The sequence below is a fragment of the Pelodiscus sinensis genome, chromosome 3, assembly GCF_049634645.1.
Source record: "Pelodiscus sinensis isolate JC-2024 chromosome 3, ASM4963464v1, whole genome shotgun sequence".
Lineage (NCBI taxonomy): Eukaryota > Metazoa > Chordata > Testudines > Trionychidae > Pelodiscus > Pelodiscus sinensis.
This window is the reverse complement of record NC_134713.1, coordinates 4,757,734-4,778,475: the sequence shown is the minus strand read 5'-3', so window position 1 is coordinate 4,778,475 and position 20,742 is coordinate 4,757,734. Positions and strand designations below refer to the sequence as shown.

The window sequence follows — 20,742 nt, the reverse complement described above, 5'->3', positions numbered from 1 at the left end:
CCAGTCCTCCTCCTCCCGATCTCTCCCGGCCAGTTCCCCCACCCCCTGGCCAGCCCTGCTTCCGCTGCCCGCCTGCCCCGATCTCAGCTGCCCCGCTGTGCCCAACCCTGCTTCAGCTGGCCTCCCGCCCACCCCAATCTCCGCCAGACAGCCCTGCTGTCCCCAATCCTGCTTCCGCCGACCGGCTACCCCCGCCCCAATCTCCACCGGACAGTCCCGCTGCCCCCATCACTGCTTCCCAGCGTCTGGTTTCCCCCATACACACACCTCCTCCCAGTCTGCCCTGCCCCACTCCACTCCCGGCAGCCACACTGAGGCCCAGTATTTTTTTCCGGGCCACGGCCCATAGTTTGGGAAACACTGCTATAGACTACACTCATACCCACCTTCCCCCTCACTTGCCAGTATATTTTTTTGGAGGCTGACCAAAAGCCCAGCTCAATCTTGGCTTGACCTATCCCCGCTGTGGCTCTGCATTTAAAATGTATTAGGAGACAAGTCGGCAGGCAGCCCGACTCAGTTCTGTCTCATCCTGGGTCTGGGAGCTCAGACATGCCCCAGGGTGACAGCAGCACAGGGCGACAGGCAGCCGGTCCGTGAGGGGAGCTGGTTTTTAAATTGGCTCTCCTTGCAGACCAGCTCCCACCGGACACCCCGCGTGGCTGCCTCTGATACAGAGGCAGCAGTGCAGAGTGGCAGAGGGCTCGTTGGGTGTGGAGCCGGAGCACACTGGCTGCCGGACGCACCCCCAGGGACTATCGAATAGTCAAGTAACTGAATTCATGAGGTTAATCAACTACTGAATTAACCGATATTTAGCGTCCCTAGAATGGACACTGTAGCTATGTCATAGCCTTGCTAGAGAATTAACTCTAGGCCCCAGCCTGCTACCACTGAAACTTTTAGCCTGGTGTAGCAGCTGCAGCCCTTTTGCATCACTTAGCTGGTGTTTTAGGGCCATGGATTCTCACACATGGATCCCTGGAATCTCCCCTCCCTATAGATGTTTGTACCAGCCTATGCAAGGCTGATGCAGAGACTCCTGAGGAACTGAAGGATCTTGGCACAATTCCCATGCTCCTGGTGCTGTGTGTAGGCAGTGCAAAGAGCTTCATACAAGCCCTTGATCCCACAGATGAATTTCGCCCATTGGCATCAACGGGAGTTGAGGGTTCTCAGCACCTTACAAGACCAGACTCACAGAAGACCATCTCTGAGTCTATGAATAGGCGTCATGTGCCTATGACTAATGAAAAGCACAGATACAGAAGTGCTAATAATACAATACAACAATGTTGAGTCTGCCAGCGATAATGTAAATAATGATTATGCTATATTAGACACCTATAATTTCAGCTTCTACTGCACTGAGAGGGCTTGCACTGATTCTTCAGATTAATGTAAACAAAAGATTTTGAAAAGGCTTGGAGGGACACTCCTATCCCTACTGGCATCAAAGTGAAGACCTTGAGGTGACAGTAGGCAGTTCTGTGTTTCTGGTGCTGATAGGCACCTAAGCAATGTCTTCAATGAGACCCCTCTGTTAGAACATAAGAGTGAAGTGCAAAAGCCATAGTATCTGGCATAGATCTCATCAAATAAAACCTGTGAGACTTTGCAGCTATATACTGAGCAGTCACGAATGGAATTTTGCTGAACACCCAATTTATATTTCCCATGCAAGTACTTTAAATAACTCATGTAAAAGAGCGCACACTATCTGGCCTACTAGCACTACACACAAAAAGGACCAGTCTATAAGCAACAGTACCCAACTTGGTTAGACGACAGATTTACGTGCATTACTGATTTGCTCACTGTAGTTTCTCATCAACACCTTTGTTTCATAAGGAAGTCAAATGCCCTACACTCTGCCTGATATGAAAGAAGATCACTGCATGCCAGGATGAAAGAAAAACAGCTACATTTCACCTATGGAAGGAGCTACATCTAGGAACACACACACTATTAATTCAGTGGAACGGTGATCAGGAATGGAGATCATTGGCAGCTGCTAAGCTAATGTGATATATGCCAGCAATGCCCCGCTGCCATGTATATTGGCCAAACTGGACAGTCTCTGCAACAAAAGCTAAATGGACACAAATGCTAAAACATGTTTACTTGTGTGAACGTATATCCATTGAAATTACATAGCAGAAGTTGCATACCTTAAGCTGACCTTTCGGGTCTAGTATAGACCTGGCCTAAGACTTTCATCTCAACTCCAGTACTACATCATCATTTCTCTGGCCCTGAAAGATACAATCTTGCCCCGTTCATATACATTCAGAATACCGCTGCAAAGATCTATTTCCTAGTCTATCACTTTTCAACACTCTAACTCTCTATTTGTACCCGCTTTCCCAACTACATCAACTATAAGTTACTTTTCTTCACTTTCAAAGCCCTTCATGGCCTCTCCCTCCGCCTCACTCATCGTGTCTCATTCATTATTGAGATATTCGCTTCTTCCTCCAGACAATCAATGAAGCCAGCCTCCATTTACCCACTTATTATGTTGTTAAAACAAGCCCCTTCTTCATGCTTTCTCCCTTGCTGCCACCTCCTCTCTAAACACACGCAGAATTCATGAACAGATTAAGGCATTTTGCTCAAAGTTTCCAACAAAAAGTGAGCGTACCTCCGGACAACAATGAAGCATGGAAAGTTACAGCTTATTCTACAGGGGGTACTCACCTTGGAACAAGGTTACTTACTGATCATGAACCTAACTTTTTTTTTATTATTTTATTATTTTAGCCTTCTGCTAATACTACTCTTTTAACTATTGTAAGTGACAACTTAGTACTTCGAACTCCCAGCCATCCTTTCCACTAAAAATTTATGGATCCTAAGAGAATTAATTTACTGGAAATTACATGTACAGCTCTATAATGACTTTACCCTTAGCAGAGCAGGGTGGAAATGTTGGCAGCCAGTTAGCCATTATTCCTTCGAAGCAAAAATCTTTCAGAAGTGATATAAAAGCAGCCTGTGAACTGTCTTTAGAGACTAAACAGTATTTTTTAAAGTGATGCTCTCTTGTTTTAAATGGAAAAGTTCTGGAGTTAAGTTGGCTCTTTAAATAAGAGCAGCAGACTTTTACTTCTGGAAATTGAGTTAAAATTTGATCACTGCTAAGAAAGAGATTAGGTGTCTCACCTTGCTACCTAGAGGATGCTTGTCTGCTTAACAATGTGGCAGTCTTTGCCTAATGACAACTGGGAAGTCTAGCTGATTACAACTGAAGGGCACTAGAACAGCTTTGATGGGGAAACTTTTACAAGTTGCCTGCTGCCACCTGCCCTGATGCCCATGAGGTAAGGGCTCCCGAATTCACCTTCAAATTCACTTACCCGCCTCCAACAATGGAATTTTTCTACCAAGATTCAATAGTGTCTGTACCTGGGGGTGTGTCGTGAGCAGCGAGGACCCCGAAACATAGGACACCTTTTCATAATGTGACTGTATAATCCAGTTGGAGCTTCCAAGCGCATAGCCTGAACTGAGAGGGGTAACCTGTACTGCACCAAACAGCTCCTGGAAAAAGAACAGGTGGAGAGAAATAAACTGAAAAACCGGACAAAGAAAAATTAGAATACTGATGAGATTTTATTATAAATAATCATTAACAAAAGTGCTGTTAGCAATTAGATGATTAGAGGCATATTTAAAAAAAACCCTCTTAGTTTAGAGTTTTATTTTCTTTAGTGCCCAGATTGAAACTAGACTGGTCAATTTCAGCCCCTCCTGCACTAGTGCAAAGACATCTATTTGGATGGGAAAACTAGCAGAAGGTTTTAGGATTAAAGATAAACTCACTCCCCCCCCACAAGACTATTTCTACTGAAACTATTATCCACTGATGGTTTGGGAACAGATCCTCCTTCTACAAAACAGCAAAATCACAGCCTGAATTCTGAGTACAAACTATTGGCAGTGCTCTTTTAGGTAGCTGTTTTCTTTCATCTTGTTCTACAAAGCTTATGTTTTGCCGAAAGGCATTACACTGATCTACCTTGTGGTTATGAAGCTAAGAGAACAAGAAGTTGTATCTTGTTCCAGTATATATTTTTAAGCATCTAAAGATGTACCAAATGTCTCATAAAACAGGCAAAGACATGATTCCTGCCCCCAAGAGTTTACAATCTATGGTCCCAGATCTACAGGCAAATAAAATAAATCAAGTAAATAATTATTGATTCAACATTTGTGACTTACTATGATGAATGACTATTCATGTTTACTGAGTAACATTGAACCCCTCTTACTAGTTGCTATACAACGCTGCATCAGCAGCTTAAATCTCAGTGGCTCAACCCTTTGGGCTCTAGTTACAACATTAACAGTGTTGAGAGGGATAGAGAGTGTTGCTAATGTGAAAAATCACACTGTATACAATACCAGTGCTTGCTGTGTCTAGGGATGCTGTATCCTATAGGTAGGCTATTGAGTTGGTGAGTTTAATTCATTCTAGGGTGTGCACTTGCTTATGGGACAGAAAGCCCCAGCAGAGGGCCCTGAAAGAGTGTGCAGAGAGGGTGGGTTGCACCAGGGCGAAGTGCTCACAAACTCCAGTTAGCTTGGGAAGGGGAGGAGGTGAGAAAGTGGAGGCAGAGCCATTCAGCAGATCCTCAGATGTGAGATGTGCTGGCTGGGGAGGGGTCATGATCAGGGGGCCCAGAGGAGATGCTAGTTCAGAAAAAAATCCCATCTCCCAGTGGGCCAATATTAACTTATGAATCTCACCATTATATAAACATTAGCTTTCCCTGAGGAATCCAGGGAGCTGCTTGATCTCCCATAAAGAGGAATCTTCCTCGTAAGGCAGGTGGAGTTCTGATGTAGGGTACTGAATGGAATCCACTCCCACCCTCCAGCTAGAGTGGCTAGCCCACACACAGCATATTGGGTGGGTGTAAAGCATAGGAAAATGAGGGCTCCCCAAGACTCCTACAAAGACAAAGAGGTGGGGGGAAAAGGATGCTCTTGCTTGCCTGGTGTTAGCTGTATCAATACTTACAATTTTCTGAGAATACCCCACCAGCTGGATTTTACTCAGTGCAGAGTTCACCTCGGGCATGGTGTAGCACCTCCTCCACGTGGACACCTCCACTGCATCTTTCAGAGGGGCAGGCAGCAGCCTGTGAAGATCAAAAAAGGAACTCTCTCAATTTCCTGTTGGGTTCCTAGATTTTTATTTCTCTTTGTAGCATTTTAACTCCTAGAACTCATTCCATGGTGTTTAGCACTCTAGGGACTGACCAGTTCCCAGGAAGGCTGAGGTGGGAGATTTCCAGGCTAATGAGAAGCATGGATGGGCCACTGCCACCTCACCCCAGAAAACACTTGATCAGCTTTGTCCCCAACTCTTGCAAGTCAGGGAATCGTAGGGGGGAGGGGGGGAAATGTGCGTTGCAGCAGTATTTTTCCCATGCATTAGAAATAGTAGCAGATCTGAACTGCAGCCAGGTTGTGGTCATAGCAAAAGGCTCTGCTATAATTTGGGTTTGAGGGACAATAGGTATTTTTAATTTGCCTCTAACACACCCACCGCTGAAGCTAGGAAACTGAATAGAGAGAGGTAGAGAATATGGTCTTTTGAGTAAGGCACAGAAGTCAGATCTAGGGACCCTATCCTTATTCTCAGCTCTGCTGCTAACATTGGGACTCAGCGGCCCATAGTCCCATGTTTCCCCATTTGTAAGATGGAGTCAATACTTTTCTCCAGGGGGAATTTGCACGGATAAATTCACTGAAGTCGCAAAGCAATTGACATCCTTGGGAGCAAGCACTGAGTTCACCCACCTTAGAAAACTTCATCCATTATATTTTTCATATACTGCACATATTTTTTGCAAGTTAGTTGGCCAGCTTTGTCAGGGAAGACGTGAACTATAGTGTCACAGCCTGTAGGAGGGATGGCTAACTTGAGGGAAATAAATCTTCTTTAGCAATATAAACCAAGGCAAGAACTGCCAAAATGTGGAAGAAGAATAGTTTTTTTGGTATATTAAACTAATGCTAAATCAAAGGCTAATTCAAATCAGTTTCCCATGATTTATGAAAATTGGTCAAGTTTCTTTGATCAATTTGTTTAAAGGAATTTAATTTATTGTTATGACTACTAGGTCAGAGAACATCTCCATAATTTAACATACTGAAGAAAGAATGAAGGCCAGCTCTTGCCAAGAGCATTGTGTATGCCTACTCCAATGAATGCAATTCCAGCACATGCTAGATGAAAGCAAAGAGGTTAAGGGGGAAGATGAAGTGTCCTAGGCGTCTTTTGGGAAATCATAAAACAGGGAGCCAGACAATGCAAACAGAAAGCCCACCATCTGCAGGCAATAGTTTCAATGAAGTGTCTTGTGCCTGCCATAAAACAGAATTTACTGTTGAATGCCACAATATGGTTAGTCTTCCCAGAATAGTCTCCTAGCAATAGACAATGTGGGGACTTGTCACTGGTGAGAAAGGTAAGTTTCTAGCATCCTTGAACACAGGTGATCTTCAGAGACTGAGAACTAGATTAAAATCCCAGCAAAAAGGGTATTAGTGAATGGTCAAGTTCACTCCTAGAACAATGTTAAGGTGGTAATGGGCACCCTGGCAGGATCCTGAAGAGTTTTAGGCCACTATCCTGGTGTTTAGCTTGCATGTGAGGTTGCCAGAAGAAATTGTAAGGGCTGAAACACTAATAACATACTGATGGCATTCAGCTCTATGCATTCCTCATGGACACCCCACCGTGGACCCTCTCATGGCTCTCAGCCATACCTGGATGGATGAAGGGATGCGGGTAAAAACGCAGTGCAGAGAAGGCCAAGGGAGCATGCTGCGCTGGTTCATATGGAGAACTCGGGCATCAGAACTTCTGGAACTTATTCTTAACTTTGCCCTGCAAAGCCTTGGGCAACTACCTTAACATCTGCACCTCAGCTTCCTGCATTTGTCAAACATGACTTTGTCCTGCTCGGTGCAGAGAACCACGCCTAATGTTTAACCTGACTTGTTTCCAGCTGGAGGAAGGGAGGCGTTGCCATATCAGATCAGATCACTGGTCTATCTTGTCCACTATGCTGGCAAAGGCCCCTTCCAGACACTTTAAAGGAAACTATTAACGTAATAATTGTGGCATAACCTGCCTTTTGGGAAAGTTTCTTAGCCCTTCCCCCCTTAACTAAAGTTAGATTCCCTGAAACATGGAGATATATATTCCTTCCAAATGTAATGCATTTATTAACGCATTGCTAATGCAACTCTGGATTAGGGATGTGAATGTTTAACAGGTTAACTGCTTAGTCTCACCCTTAATGGGTGGGTTAACATAGGGGCTGCTCTTGCGGTGGGCTGGTGGGTTGCTCTAGCCGGGCTGGAGTAACCTCCTCCCTGCCTGCCCTTCCCTTTAATTGGTTAACCAATTAAATAATATGCTTAACCAATTAAACGAGATTTTAAATCCCTACTTTGGATATTCTTATTACCAGGGCTCGACAAATTATAGAAAACCCTACTTGCCAGACAAAAAAGGGACTTGCCACCCCAAAGTGTTTTTTTAATGGCATAAATTCCTAATAAGAATAAGAACAGTAATTACTAATAAGTTATTAATAAATATCTTACAAACCTCTACCTTTTCCCTCTGCTGCCATGTCTCCTCCCCTTGTTCCATCAGCTCCCCTGGTGCCTGCTGCCCCTCAACCCCTCATCCTCCTCTGTTGTCCTGACTCCTGCCCTTCTCACTGCCCTCAGCCTTCCTGAGACCTGCCCCCCTCCACCAGCCCTTCTCTCCCCCCTGTGCCCAATCCTCCAGTACCCCACTCTGATCATGTGAGCTACCCCTCCTCATCCCCTCTCCTAACACCTCCCTCTACACACCTGCCTTGCCTCTCTCCTCTGGTGCTGGTCCCTCCCCTGCAGGTGTCTGCCCTTCTGCTTCACCCCCAGAATCCCCTGGCACCTGCACCCTCCTGGTGCCTCCCCCTTCCCTCGCTGCTCCTGCCCCCTTTTACCTCTTTTTCCCTGAAGTGATGCTCACCCCCTCACCATCCCCTACCCCCGTTCCCCTCATACCCCTGTGCCCTCACACATGTCTAGCTCCATCCCCACCTTCCTCATGCCCACCCCTTCTTTCAAGCCTTCTCCCAGCACCTCTGCCTCCCTCCTCTAGCCCCCAATGCCCTTACCCTCTCCTCTCCCAGCATCACCCTGTCCCCCCTCCCACTGACACCTTCCCTCCTGCCCTTTTCCTCATTGTCTGCACTTGGCCCTCTGGCATTTGTCTCTCCTGCACCCCTGTCCCTTGGTGCCTTCCCCTTTCTTCTTCTTCTTCTCCTGACCTCCTCCCCTCCCCTCCCCTCAGCACAAGCCCCTTCCCCATATTTTTCCCCTTCCCTTGCCCTTCCCTCCCCTCTCCTCAGCACAGCACAGCCCCAGCCCTTGCCCCTGCCCCACCTGGCTTCTGCCTTCCACTTTGCAGGGTTGCTGGAGCCTTTTTTAATCTGGCGGTCGCCGGCCGTGACGTCAGGATGCCCCATCACGCCAGTGTCCTGGCGTCTGCCGGCGTCCTGCCCTCTGGTTCGTGCCCCACCTCCTCGCGCCAGAGCAGCATGCAGGCAGCCTGGTGCTGAGAATCGCCGCACTTCCCCCTCCCCGGCGGCACTCTGCTCCTCCACCGGCCACCCGTAGTGCAGGCTTCGGCCAGCCCGTCACAATGGCCCACTGGGCCAGTCCGCCCCTGCACTCACCAGCTGGTAAAATCTACTCGCCATGGGCGAGCGTATTTGTCGAGCCCTGCTTATTACATAAAATGATACTTTCCTGAATCCTGCTCAGCTCTTAGCTTTAATCATCTCTTACAACAATGAGTTCCACAGGTGAATTGTACCTTGTCTCTACTAACACTTGCATTGGAATACAGGGATGGTGTGCACCCACAACACAAGCAACTGGAAGGATGAGCATTAATGAGAGAGTTGAGCTTCTATAAAACCCTGAAAACACCCAGTTAATTAAAACCTAATGGCAATAAAACATTCTAAGTCATTAGTTCATGCTGAATCTGGTAATGGAAAAGCATAACCCACTCTAATGCTTTTACTTTTTACAGTATTGGCATTTAAATTGCTTCAGTGCTGTAATAAAGATAATACTACTTGGTGTTTCACACTCACTATTCAGAGTGAAACTAGCTGAGCTGAAAAATAATAATGGTGATTCATCAGGGTGAAAATGTTTTAGAAGTTACAGACTCAAAAGGAACAAGTATTCTGTTCTGGCAGCAGCCACCAAGTACTTTTATAACTTTGAAATTCACCAGCATTCACCCATTGGAGGGGGAAGGGATAGCTCAGCGGTTTGAGCATTGGCCTGCTAAACCCAGGGTTGTGAGTTCAATCCTTGTGGAGGCCATTTAAGGATTTGGGGCAAAAATTTGTCAGGGATGGAACTTGGTCCTGCTGTGAAGGCAGGAGACTGGACTCAATGACCTTTCAAGGTCCCTTCCAGTTCTAGGAGATAGGTAATCTCCATTAATTTAATTTAAAGCATGGGCAGGATCTGCTTACATTAGTGGTGCCATTTTTACCCTGAACATACTGTTACTCAGGCATTAAATTGTGGACTAGGGGATGTTTGCTTAAATGCTATAATAATTAGCTTCATTGACACCTACAGGACACTTGGCATCTGAAATCTCAAAGCACTTTGCAAACATTCATTAAGCCCACAACACCCTTACAAGGTGATTAACTCAATTTTAGATGCAGAGGGAGGTTAAGAGGCTTGCCTAGCACCAATCAGTGAGTTAAAGAGTCAAGAATATAACCCAGAATTGTTGCTCTCTGTCCCCCATTCTAATATAAGTTCCAGAGAACACTGGCCCATCAAACTAGTCAGAAAGTGGAGCTTACATACGGTAGTGATCACTTAATCTATGTTTTAAGGTGACTGGTAGGAACAGATTTTTATCTGTAAGGGCACATCTACACAGCAGGCCTAACCTCGAAAATAGCTTATTTCGACTTTTGGCACTGTCTACACAGCAGTTATTTCAAGATGGAGCACTCTTCCCCCGACTTCCCTTACTCCTTGTACAACAAGGGTTACAGGAGTCAGAGTAAGCAGTCCTCCAGCTCTCCATTATTTCGACATCACAGGCAGTCCCCGACTTACGCGGATCCGACTTATGTCGGATCCGCACTTACGAACGGTGCTTTCTCGCCCCGGAGGTCGAGGTGGCGGATTGCTACCTGCGAGCTCCGGGGCGAGAAAGCCCCGTTCGTAAGCTGCTCCGGTGCCCCTGGTCTCCTGGAGACCGTCTCCAGCAGACCAGGGGCACAGGGCGGGTTCCTGCGCTTCTGAGGCTTTTCCAGAGCAAAGCCTCAGAAGCGCGGGGAACCGCCGCTGCTGCCGCTTCAGTCCGGGTGCCTGTGGTCTGCTGGGGACTGTCCCCAGCAGACCACAGGCACCGGGACTGAAGCGGCAGCCACGGCGGGGTCCCGCGCCTCTGAGACTTTGCCAGAGCAAAGCCTCAGAGGTGCGGCACCCCGCTTCCGTTGCGGCTCTGCTCCCCGTGTCCCTGGTCTGCTGGGGGGCGGGGGCGCAGCTAGTGTGCCCCCCCCAGCAGACCAGGCTTTTGTTTTGGACCCTGGGGCAGAGCAGCTGGGGCGCTGCCGATTGGTCCTGCAGCGCTGCTCTGGGCACTACTGGACCAACCCGGCAGCACCCCAGCTGCTCTGCCCCAGGTCCTGATTCAGCCGCTGCTGGTCAGTTTCAGCAGCGGCTGAATCAGGACGCCTGGGGCAGAGCAGATGGGGTGCTGCTGGGTTGGTCCAGTAGCACCGAGGAGTGGCGCTACTGGAGCAACCCAGCAGTACCCCAGCTGCTCTGCCCCAGGCATCCCCAAGTCAGCTTCTGCTGAAACTGACCAGCGCTGACTACAGGAAGCCCGAGGCAGAGTTGCTCTGCCCCGGGCTTCCTGGAATCAGCTGCTGATCAGTTTCAGCAGCAGCTGACTTGGGGACGCCTGGGGTTCTTAAGTTGATTCTGTATGTAAGTCAGAACTGGCGGTCAGTTTCAGCAGCGGCTGAATCTGGACGCCAGTTCCGACTTACATACAGATTCAACTTAAGAACAAACCTACAGTCCCTATCTTGTACGTAACCCGGGGACTGCCTGTATGTCAAAATAACTGCTTGCGTGTAGACATGGACTAAGTTATTTCAGAATAATGCCAGTTATTCTGAAATAACGCTGCTGCGTAGACATAGCCTCAATGTGCATTTCACCCTATATGTGTTTACACATAACTATTTTCAGGATAATGGAAATCTACCATCAGGTAAAAAAAAAGAAAAATGCTATTTGAGCGCTTATAAACTCTTAAGGATATTTACTTAGTATATTTTGACATATAATGCTGATAATCTGGGTTTTTAATGGTCACAGAGCTTCAGCTTTTTGAATCTCAATGGCTACTCCCATTAAATAATTATTTTCTAATCCCACCCCCATCATTTCCCACAACAATGAACATGTAATTGATAAAAAGTACTTAGAATATATCCTTTACCAAAATGATATAAAAAAGAAATTCCACTGAGCCTATTTACTGGTTACTCTTCGATACTGCACTGATAAAAGTCTATTCTAGTAATATCCCTTTCCTCTGGCCTCTCCCCACAAAATATTTGGGCATGATATTGGCTTTAGACATTGTCCCTTAGGAGGCTGCGGGAATTAGCAGCAGCTTGTATTCTGGTTAAGACTCCTGACTACAGCTCATCACGCTGTCCTCCATGCTGTACACATGCTCCCTAGCTAGTTCAATGGCTGGGGTATACCTAACTCAGGGACTGTCTCTGGTTCCATTTCTACCTTCCATCAGCACCATGCTACAACAAATGCAGCTGACCATGGCAGACAAATCCCAGACTGAAACTCTTAAAGCCAGGCCATTTTCCCACCAAGGGAGAGCAGAATGAACTCACATCTTGCCTTCTTTAGGACAGGTTTCAATGCCAATGAAACCAAATAAAAGATCCAGTGGCTTCTATGGGGTTTGGCTCAGGCCCTTGAAGGCCCATCTTTCTGAAATAGATGACAGTTACTGTGGTGTGTAGACAGGATTGTTCCTGGAGTATGACCAACCAGAATGGCCCCTCTAAAGAACTGAACTTTCAAAATTAGAGATGGCATGGTATTTACGAGAGGCAGTTTTTACTAGGTAAAATTGTTAGCCCCAATTTAACGCATTTAAACACTGGTTCAATGCAATACTCCACATTGCACTTGATTTTAGTTATAAATTCTAATCGCTGTTACACAAGGCAGATTAATTTAGGTTTGTACAAATGAAAAGTAAGAACATAAGAACAGCCACACTGAGTCATACCAAAGATTCATCTAGCCCAGTATCCTGTCTTCCGACAGTGGCCAATACCACATACCCCAGAGGGAGTTAACAGAACAGGGAATCATCACGTTGATCCTTCTCCTGTCATCCATTTTCAGCTTCTGACAGAGGCTAGGAACACCATTCCTACCCATCCTATCTAATAGCCATCGATGGACCTAACTTCCATGAATTTATCTTTTTTGAACCTTGTTTAAGTCCTGTTCTTCACAACATCCTCTGGCAAGGAGTTCCACAGGCTGACTGTGTGGTGTGGGGAGAAAAAAACTTCCTTTTGTTTGTTTTAAACCTGCTACCTATTAATTTCATTTGGTGACCCCTAGTTCTTAGGTTATGGGAGTACAACTGCAATAGGTGCAATAGGTGCAATAATATGTAATTATAACACTGAATATCAGAATGTCTGTACGGACTTTAGTTTGAGAAGATACCAAGGAAGTTACAAATGTCATGACTCATTTTTCAATATTATATAAAACAAAAGAAAAAAACCTCTTTGATTATATGAAAACAACCTTAATGTGGAGTTATAGGCTTGAAGCAATCAGAAGCATACAGAGTAGCAAATTGCCAATTCAGTTTCAATTGGTCACACACCATTCTGTAGATTAGAGTGGGTAATAATTTTTGACTCCAAGAATATGGTAAGGGGTGAAGGGCCACACTCCTCCATGATATTAATAGAGAAGATGTGGGGTCTGGGACGTAGGTTTGGTGTAGGAAGGAGCTTGTGGTAGGGGCCTGGGGTGCAGGAGAGGGTGTGGGCCCTAGGAAGGAACCTGTGTGAAGGAGAGGGTTGTGATCTGGGGCAGGGGAAAGGAGTCCAGAAGAGGATATGGATATGGGTGTAGGAGGACCTCGAGGAGTGGGTGCAGAGTCTGGGACAGGGTTGTGATCTGGGGCAGGGGATTGGTGTGCAGGGTCTGAGAAGGGATATGGGTGCAGGAGCGAGGGTGCAGAGAATATGGATTATGTGGGGCAGGGGTGCAGGAGGGGGACAGAGGGTTGGGGAGGGAGGAGCTGGAGTGCCAAAGGAAGGCTCTGGCCAGGAGGTGGCTCCCAGCCTATGTGGCTCCCAGCCAGCAGCCCAGCAGGTCTCTCTGGCAGGCTCCCTGTCTGCTCTGCCTCCACACACCGCTCAGAGCAGTCAGTAGCAGGAGCCATGTGCTGCTCTGAGTGCTGCCACTGTGAGCAGGGAGGGGGAGGAGGAGGGAAGAAGAGGGCCTTGCACACTGCCCCTGCACCCAGCACATTCTCGCAGGTTCCACTGGCTGGTTTCTGTCCTGCAAACAGGCAGCTCCCATTGGCCAGAAACTGGCCAGTATGTGCTGTGAGACTGTGCTGGATGCAGGGGCAGTGTGCAAAGCCTCTCCCCTCCTCCCCACAGCCAGGCTGCTCTGAGCGGCGTGTGGGGGCGGATCCAGCCTATGGGCCATATTTTGCCCACTCTGCTGACAATGATCACCATTATGCAGTGAATAGACCAAGCCCACACCTCAGTTTTGAGCAGATGTATATAAAGTTTGAAAAGGTTTGTTCTATATTCAGTGAACTTGCTGGACACTGATGCAATTATTTTTCCTGGTTTCCTGAGTTACATTGATATTTATCTTAGCTCTATCCACTGGAAATTGCTCGCTCTGACAGAAATGATGTTACTTTTAATTATGCATACAAAATCTGGATACTAGTATGAAAAAGGGCACATCAGAGATGCACAAGTACTAGAGCAAGCCTCCTCTTACATCAGTTTACACCAGGAGTCACTTCTGTCAAACCACTGGAATTAAACGAGTGCAAGATCAAAGTCAGCCCTTGGTGTGTTACATACACATTTTCCTAAGAATGAATTTGGCCATTTGTTTTGGAAAAAAGATATTAACATGCAAAATATTAGAAGACAAACAATGTCCACATTTGTTTCAGGATTCTTTTTGTGGTTATGTTAAGGGATAAAAAGACTCAGATCTCAAAGTCCGCCAACTGAATCACATCCACAGGAGTTTCACAAATAAATTGTATCAGAGGGGTAGCCATGTTAGTCTGGATCTGCAATAGCGACAAGGAGTCCTGTGGCACCTTATAGACTAACAGATGTATTGGAGAATAAGCTTTCATAGGCAAAGACCCACTTCACCAGATGCATGTAGTGGAAATTTCCAGAGGCAGGTATAAATATGCAGGCTAGAGATAATGAGGTTAATTCAGTCAAGGAGGGTGAGGCCCACTTATAGCGGGATCATGTGGCGGTATGAACACCAAGAGAGGAGAAACTGCTTTTGTAGTTAAGAACATAAGAACGGCCATACTGGGTCAGACCAAAGGTCCTTCTAGCCCAGTATCCTGTCTACCAACAGTGGCCAGCACCAGGTGCCCCAGAGAGGGTGGACCGAAGACAATGATCAAGCGATTTGTCTCCTGCCATCTCTCTCCAGCCTCTGACAAACAGAGGCCAAGGACAGCATGTTGGCTAGCCATTCACAGTCTTTGTTTAATCTTAAAACCATGGTGTCAAATTTGCAGATGAACTAGAAATTTCTGTTAGTCTATAAGGTGCCTCAGGACTCCTTGTCACAAATAAATTGGGTCCTTACCGTAACACTTCCTTATTCTTCCACAAGGAGGCAGACTGAGCCTTTGGCACACGTTCAATAAAATTCACCAGCTCTTCCATGAGAAGTCTGCAAAGGAAACATTACTAGCATTAAACAAATGCACATTTTCTCATTGCAGGAAATTAGAATATTTCATTACAATGACAGGCACTGCATTAGCCACTAACACAGTGCATAAAAATTCAAAGGATGGGATATTAAAAAAGCTCCACTCTTCCTTGTAAGCTAAAACAAACAAACAAAGTAATTCCACAACCTTGCAGATTTACAGGGTCAGAGTCTGAGACTGTAGAATTCCATATTGCTTCACTAAAGTAAATGGAGGAATGCTAGATTACCAGTTGAGGACTGCACACAAACTTTTGACTTGTCTAATACCAATGGACATTACCATATTTCTCGCCTGTTTGGCTCACAAACATTAAGATCAGAAGGGACAACCATGATAATCTAAGGCAATGGTCTCCAACCTGTTTACACTGAAGATCACTTTTTAAATCTCAAGATCTACCGCCACGCCCCTTTCTTGAAGCCCCGCCCCTTTCTTGAAGCCCCGCCCTCTCTATTCTCCTCCTGTCCATCACTTGCTATCCCCAGCCCTTACTTACACACTCTGATAAACACTTTATTTTTAAATTATGCGATATATAAAATTAAAATCACGTGTTTATAGTTATGAAATAAATGGTCTGTTTTTTATTCATGCTATTTAAATCTAAAATGAAGCATTTATAATTATACATTTTGTGGGGACAGAGTTCTGCGGATGGGGACAGGGGAGAGGGAACAGGGTGCTGGGAGGGCAGAGGACAGGGTTCTGCAGCAGGGGACAGGGTGCCAGTGGGGACAGAGTTCGGGGAGTGGGGACAGAGTTCTGTAGCTGGGGACATAGGAGTGGAGTCTGGGGAGCGGGGACAGGGTGCCAGTGGCAGCAGAGTCACCTGCATCTGCCTCCTCCCAGGATTCTCTCTCCCTCCCTCCCCCCGCAGGAAGCCAGCACATGCCTCCTCCGGGCCCCCCGCGGCGCAGGGAAACCCTGAGCGTGCCTGCCCCGGGGCTAACCCCCGCCTCCCGCGGCGGGGCCAAACCCCCATTCCGCAGCGCGGCGCAGCCCCTCCCCTCCCGCAGCGCGGCCAACCCCCGCGGGCACCTGCCCCGGGGCCAAACCCCCATCCCACAGCCCGGCCCGGCCAACTCCTTCCCCTCCCGCATCGTGGCCAAACCCCAGGGCCGACTCCTGCTCCCACGGCGCAGGGAAACCCCTGAGCCCAACTCACCCCTCCGGCGCCGGCGGCACAGTGAAGCCTCCACACTCCTCCTCTAGGGCCAATGCCCCCTCCCCCAGCATGCAACAGAGCTGTGGGAGGGGGAGCAGCCCGCGCACTTCCAGAACCCCCGGAAGTGACGCAGGCTTCAGAGAGGACTTCCGTCCACTCCGCGGGAAGCTGGCACTACTCTAGAGGTAGGTAGTGGGGCTTCTCAGGGGCGGGGGGGAAAATGGGGGACGGGGTTGCCAGAACGCCTCGCGATCGACGGGTTGGTGACCACGGATCTAAGGATACAGGTGTCTGGCATCCATTCTAGAATACAGACTAGTGTTACAACACACCCATCACAGGATCACAGAAGACAGAGATGGGAAAGACTCATTAGTTGACATCTGGACAGCACTTTGAAGAGGTCAAGTGCAATGTTAGTGTTAAGTTTTATCCCCTGCAACTGCAGGATGTAGCCTTCAAGACAGAGGCTGTACCAGGTATTAGAGTGACACTACACTTGAACTAACCATTCAGAGCTCAAAAAATTATATAGGCCTTCCTTTATGAATCAAAACTAAGATGATGTTGCCCAGGAAGCATATGTATTTATTTATATACATGACAACATAGGCTGGTGCAGACTGCAGCCTGTTACTTTTTAATAACTGCCATGTCATTTGCATTCGCAGAGCAGCAAACACTAGCGCTGGAACAGTCCTGAAGATGAGCCTGTGTGGTTCGAAAGCTGGTCTCTCTCATCAACAGCAGTTGGTTCAGTAAAAGAGATTACCTCACCAACTTTGTGCCTCATGAACATCCTGGGACCAATCCAGCTACAACTAGGGATGCAAAAGAATAACCGTTCAAATGGTTAACTGATCAGCCTGGGCTTATTAGTTAATGTTTATGGTTACATGCAGGTTTCCACCTTGCTCCGAGACCAGCTTCCATGCCCATGCTGCTGCCTCTATATTAAAGGCAGCAGTGTGGGGATAGCAGCCAGCTCTCTGGGAGCAGGGCTGCAAGCAGGAGCCACTGTGTGCCAGCTGCTGCCCCGTGCTGCAGGTGCCGGTAACCATGTAACTGCTGAAATTTTCATCAGTTACACATTTCCCCAATAACCCGCTTTTTAACATCCCTAGCTACAACTACACTGCATACATTAAACTGATTTAATCCTGCAACCTTTACTTGCATGATCCAATCCCCGGAAGTCAGCAGGACTACTAGGGTAAGTAAGGGCTCCAAGAATGGGCTCTGCATTAACCCTTTCAATGTTGTCAATCTTGCAATTTTCTCCTGAGTCTCATGACATTTGGTCATTTTTTCTTAAAAGCCTCAGCAATTGGAGTAGGGCAATTATGGGAGAATCTCTGTTTTCATTTTAAAATAAGCAAGTTTCTTGCTATAGTGGTTGTGGAGCAAAGCTTACAAATGTGACAGCCAAAGGCCCCCAAACCGGAAGGCAAATGAAAAAGCCTCATTTATTGGGTTTTTTAAAATCTCATGATTTTTAAGGCCTAAAATCATGATGTTTGAAGGCTTGATTTCAGCATTACTGGAATTACACCACTGCAAGTCACAATGAGCCTACTGGAGTCGCCCTGTTATGGGCACACAATTGCCTTGTGTCCACTCACAGCAGTTGCTCAGGAGGGGGAAACACAAGTTGATACATTTTCAGCTGTAAAATCTTGACCGGCTTTCACCTATTGCCTGAAAACCTCTTAGGAACATTAGACACTACAATTCTACCCACATTGTCCTTTACAACTTTTTCTTAGTAGCAAAGGAAAAGGATTAGAGAATATTAAGGGGCTTTTTACCTGCCAATCTGAACAGTGGGCTCAGTGGCATACACTGTTCCAGTGAATCCTGTGTACTCTGTGATATAAGGCAATGCCATCATACAATGATAGTTTGAGATCAGGATGACATCTACGGTAGACAGGTCTAGCAGCTCGGTCTGAAAACAGAAAGGAAAGACAAGTGACCCATCACCTTTCTACATACCATTTGGGAAACGAAAACAAAATTGTTTTTCCAGTATTGAATCGGTACATAGAATCACAGAACGCTAGAATTGGAAGGGACCACAAGAGGTCATCAAGTCCAGTCCCCTGCCCCCACTGCAGGACCAAGCACTATCTAGATCATCCCATACTTCCATGAGTTAATATTTTTAAAAAACTTCTAAATCACTCCCTCCTTTGGGTTTCCCACAACATCCAGTGTTTGATTTGTCTGTCTTAGACCTTGAAATTGACTGTTAGCATGGGCTGCTGAGTATATGTTGTTGCAATAAATGCCTATGTAATATTACTTCTCATTATATAATTAGTGTGTGTCCATCAGCATGGGGAACATTGCACCGTAGGTCTATCCCAACACTGTTCAGGAAGGGATTTTTTGCATCTTCCTCTCAAGCAGCTGATTGGGATTGACCAGTCAGAAATAGCGTGGCAGACTAGATGAATACTGATCTATCTAGTAATGACAACTCTACATTCCTACATTTAACAAACCGAACATTTCATTATTTAAAATCTTTATCAGTCACAATGTTTGTCATCAGAGAATTAGCATAGGAGATTGTGAAACTTCATCAGATACTAAGACACAGATGCCACAATATGCTTTTATGTGGCAGCTACAATAATGACTGAAAAGAGGGAAAAGAAAAAAATTCACACATTAAGGAATTTTAATTAGAGAGATTTCCTGGTAATGCTAGAAAAATAGTTTCAAGTCAGAAACTTACAAGACATTTGACCTCTAACTCAGTTATTATAGAGCAGCTAATAGGATGCAACAGTTATTAAGCAGAGTTTTTCCCATTACAAGGCTTGGTCCATCGATCTGAATAAAATGGCAGAAAAGTAAGTCCATCAACAAAAGGTCCAGAAGCCTGATATTAGTGTTCTGGAGACAAATTTCTGATCTCATCTCTCTACTCTCATGCTTTCAGTCCATGACCATGCATGAACTTGCAGGCATATCTTCAAAGTACAACCCAACGAGGCAGTGAATAAAAGCAGAAAGAACCATCTCAGGAGACACAACATACATGATCCATTCATCTTTCTAACCTCGCTGGACAGAATCCTTGAAATGTAAGACTGGAAGGGAGCTGAAGAAGTCATCAAGTCCAGCAGGCTTGCGGGAAGGCCATGTAAACCTAGAACCTCCCAGACAGGTGTTTGTCCAACTTGTTCTTAAAAAACTCAAGTGAAAGGGAGGATGAGCACAAATGGAGATAACTGGCCAGAACGGAGTAACCTTGTGCGGAGATCCCGAGGTAATCTGGGAGAACCCACTGAGTCCGGGCAGGCTGAGCCCACAAACAAAATGCTTGACTCTGTCGGGAGGGGTCTGATGCAGAGGCAAAGGGACATGGGGAGCAGAACACTGCGACACGCCTTCTTGCAGAAAACCTAAGTTGTGGGCTGCAGAAGAGTTGCAAGCCCCACAGAGGGTGAGGGCCTCCACCAGGGCACCAGAGGAGTTAGGGAATGGAATGCATGTTGTCCATCAGGTGGAGAAGGCCACCCTGGAGTCAGGATAGAGGACTGCTGCATTGTAACTGTTCATGCTCTGAGGCCTTTGCCCAGAAGCAGAGCGTAAACCGAATGCTTAGAGGGACATCGTTCCATTGCCATGAGGGTAAGGTGGCTGTTGGTTTGATCTGTGGGGAAGATGAACTGTTTGGTTGGCTCTGGAGAATGTGGGGGCCATGCCTGTATTGAAGTCCTAGTGGTGGGTGAGCCCTGTTACAGGTGCATTCAATACAAACATGGTTGGACAAACCAATAAAGGAAGCATGCCAAGCTCTGAATTAGTGGCATAGCAGTCCCACAAAAAGTATATTTCTATGATTGTATTTGTCATGGTGAAACAAAATAAAGGCACACACTTCACTAGGAGAGTCAGTGTTTTTGTACCATGTCAAACACAAGGGTTGTTGGGAGGTGCAAGTAGAAGTGATACATGAAACTTGCTGCCTCTGCAGTAGTGTTTTCAGAAGTGAGAGTGTGGAAAGAGAAAGAGCTTCCTCTTGTGATCTAACCACAAGAAAGATTTCAGCTTTACTGGGACCGATGAGGTCATAGCCTGATATGGTCAGCTGGCACCATCACCCATGATTTTACCAAAGGGAGAGATTGCAAGGCAAGAAATACATAGTTGTGTATCACCAGCACAACTAGACTTCATACTTGTTGAGAGCCTTGAGAAAGCACGCACAGCATCTCAACAGAAGCAGACTATAAAATCCCTAAAATGGTGACACTGACTTTATCTTCCACTTACAACTAAGCAGCATCAAGTACACTGGCCACAACACTTAACCTCCAAAGTGACAACTCCCTGTCAATCACAGGACAGGTGCAGAGCTGAGCCTAGAACAGTCCAGCACAAAGTCGATGGCATGGCTTGTCAAAAAACTGAC

At 46.5% G+C, this 20,742-nt stretch overlaps 1 protein-coding gene across 5 annotated transcripts in view; it reads right to left on the bottom strand.

Annotated features, from left to right (window-relative positions):
- The window catches only part of INTS9 (integrator complex subunit 9), a 92,625-nt gene that overhangs the window by 54,930 nt on the left and 16,953 nt on the right, over positions 1-20,742 (bottom strand). For all 5 annotated transcript variants that reach the window (XM_075923266.1, XM_075923268.1, XM_075923264.1 and 2 more), the window contains exons 5-8: positions 18,122-18,261; positions 15,016-15,102; positions 5,027-5,147; positions 3,409-3,543 (exon numbers count right to left, since the gene is read on the bottom strand). In XM_075923266.1, the coding sequence (XP_075779381.1) occupies positions 3,409-3,543; positions 5,027-5,147; positions 15,016-15,102; positions 18,122-18,261 (483 nt within the window). The remainder of the gene's footprint in view (positions 1-3,408; positions 3,544-5,026; positions 5,148-15,015; positions 15,103-18,121; positions 18,262-20,742) is intronic.